Source organism: Galeopterus variegatus, unplaced genomic scaffold (genome assembly GCF_000696425.1).
Source record: "Galeopterus variegatus unplaced genomic scaffold, G_variegatus-3.0.2 Scaffold4933, whole genome shotgun sequence".
In the NCBI taxonomy this organism is placed as follows: Eukaryota; Metazoa; Chordata; class Mammalia; order Dermoptera; family Cynocephalidae; genus Galeopterus; species Galeopterus variegatus.
The window spans coordinates 296,833-298,224 of NW_007731044.1; the positions used below are offsets into that span (position 1 = coordinate 296,833).

A 1,392-nucleotide genomic window follows, 5' to 3' on the forward strand; every position below is an offset into this window, starting at 1 on the left:
GTGTGTCAGCCAGGAAAGTATGGGCTTTGGAGGTAGAAAGCTTTAAATCCCACAGTGTTCATGCTGGTTACTTAATTCTAGGCAATTTATCCTTAATTCTAGGCAAAACCTTTTGGATATTTGAGTCCTGCCCCCCCCTCCCCTACCAGCATGCAAGGATTAAATGCAATAATGTGGGCAAAGTGCCTTGCACATAGCAGGTGCTACGCCCCTCACTCCTGACAGCCTGTTTAAGAGTATGTAGGTGTTGAAGTAGGTGGGGTGGGGGGTCAGGAAGGTAGGTGTAAGACTCTGGATGAAAACTGAAGGGCCTTTTTTGGCTGAAAATGTACACATATTATTATTATGGTTATAGATATCTGCAGCTGCTTTTACTGGTGTGCCTTGCAAAGCTCCTATCACCCAGGCATCATTCTTCATATTCCATGACCCTTCACCATTCCTCCGGCTTCTAAATAAAATGGTTTTCAGGAAAAATAAATAAATGTAGCCTTTTGCTTACCCATTTGGTCTTGGTTTCCCAGTTCTGGGCTCGAGGAACTCTGTCTCCTCCTCTATTTCCAGTTCAGAGATCGTGTGTTTCTGAGAAGGCCGTGGTGAAAGCATTTCCCACTCATTGTCATGGGCGACCATCTGCAACATAACTGCATCCAGGCCAGTCCTGCCATGGCTCTTGGTCTTCCATGACTGGCTGCCCAGACCAGAGGCTTCCTCTAGTGCTAAGGATTCTAGAGGCTTCATTTCTCCCAGAACCTCCATCTGGGGCCCCCTTCCCAAGCTGAGATCAGAGAATGGCTCCATAGTCTTGCCACAACTTCCAGGCCCTGAGTCCCTGGCTTCTGACAACCGATCACTAACCTCACCATGGCCCAAGACCATCCAACTCTGCTCTTGCACAGGGCTTTCAAGAGATGAGCTCTTGTCCTCTTTGGAAGATATTCTCTCTGCAGAATGATCTTTTCTATCATCTAAGGAGGGAGGCTGACATGTGTCTGGGAAGCTTGTTGACTGAGTTTCTGGCAGCCTCGCTTCTTCAGAACCTGTGGGCATTTCCTCTGGTTCAGATATGCTTTCTCTTGCTTCACAGGCCTCTGGCGTCAGGGGTGAACTTTCTCCACGGTTTACAAGTATATAGTCCATGTGTAGAGCATGATCTTCTTTCTTCTCTGTGCATCTTCCTTCCCTGTATTCTGACTTTATCTGCTCAGGCTCTTTGATAGGAATTATTTTTTCCTCTTCCAGCTCTAATATTCCTCTGCTGGCACCTAGAAGTAGAAGTTGAAGGTGAGAAGGGAGGGAATAAGGCTTAATTAACATATTATGTGATTGTGATCTTTGCAAAAGATCTTTGCAAGTGATCATACAAAAGGAGGTAATTTAAGAAATATTTTT

At 45.6% G+C, this 1,392-nt stretch overlaps 1 protein-coding gene across 1 annotated transcript in view; it reads right to left on the bottom strand.

Moving 5' to 3' along the window:
• Positions 1–1,392, bottom strand: part of LOC103604045 (protein prune homolog 2-like) — an 86,812-nt gene that overhangs the window by 82,955 nt on the left and 2,465 nt on the right. Inside the window, exon 2 of the mRNA XM_008588633.1 lies at positions 503–1,265. Within this exon, the coding sequence (XP_008586855.1) occupies positions 503–1,265 (763 nt within the window). The remainder of the gene's footprint in view (positions 1–502; positions 1,266–1,392) is intronic.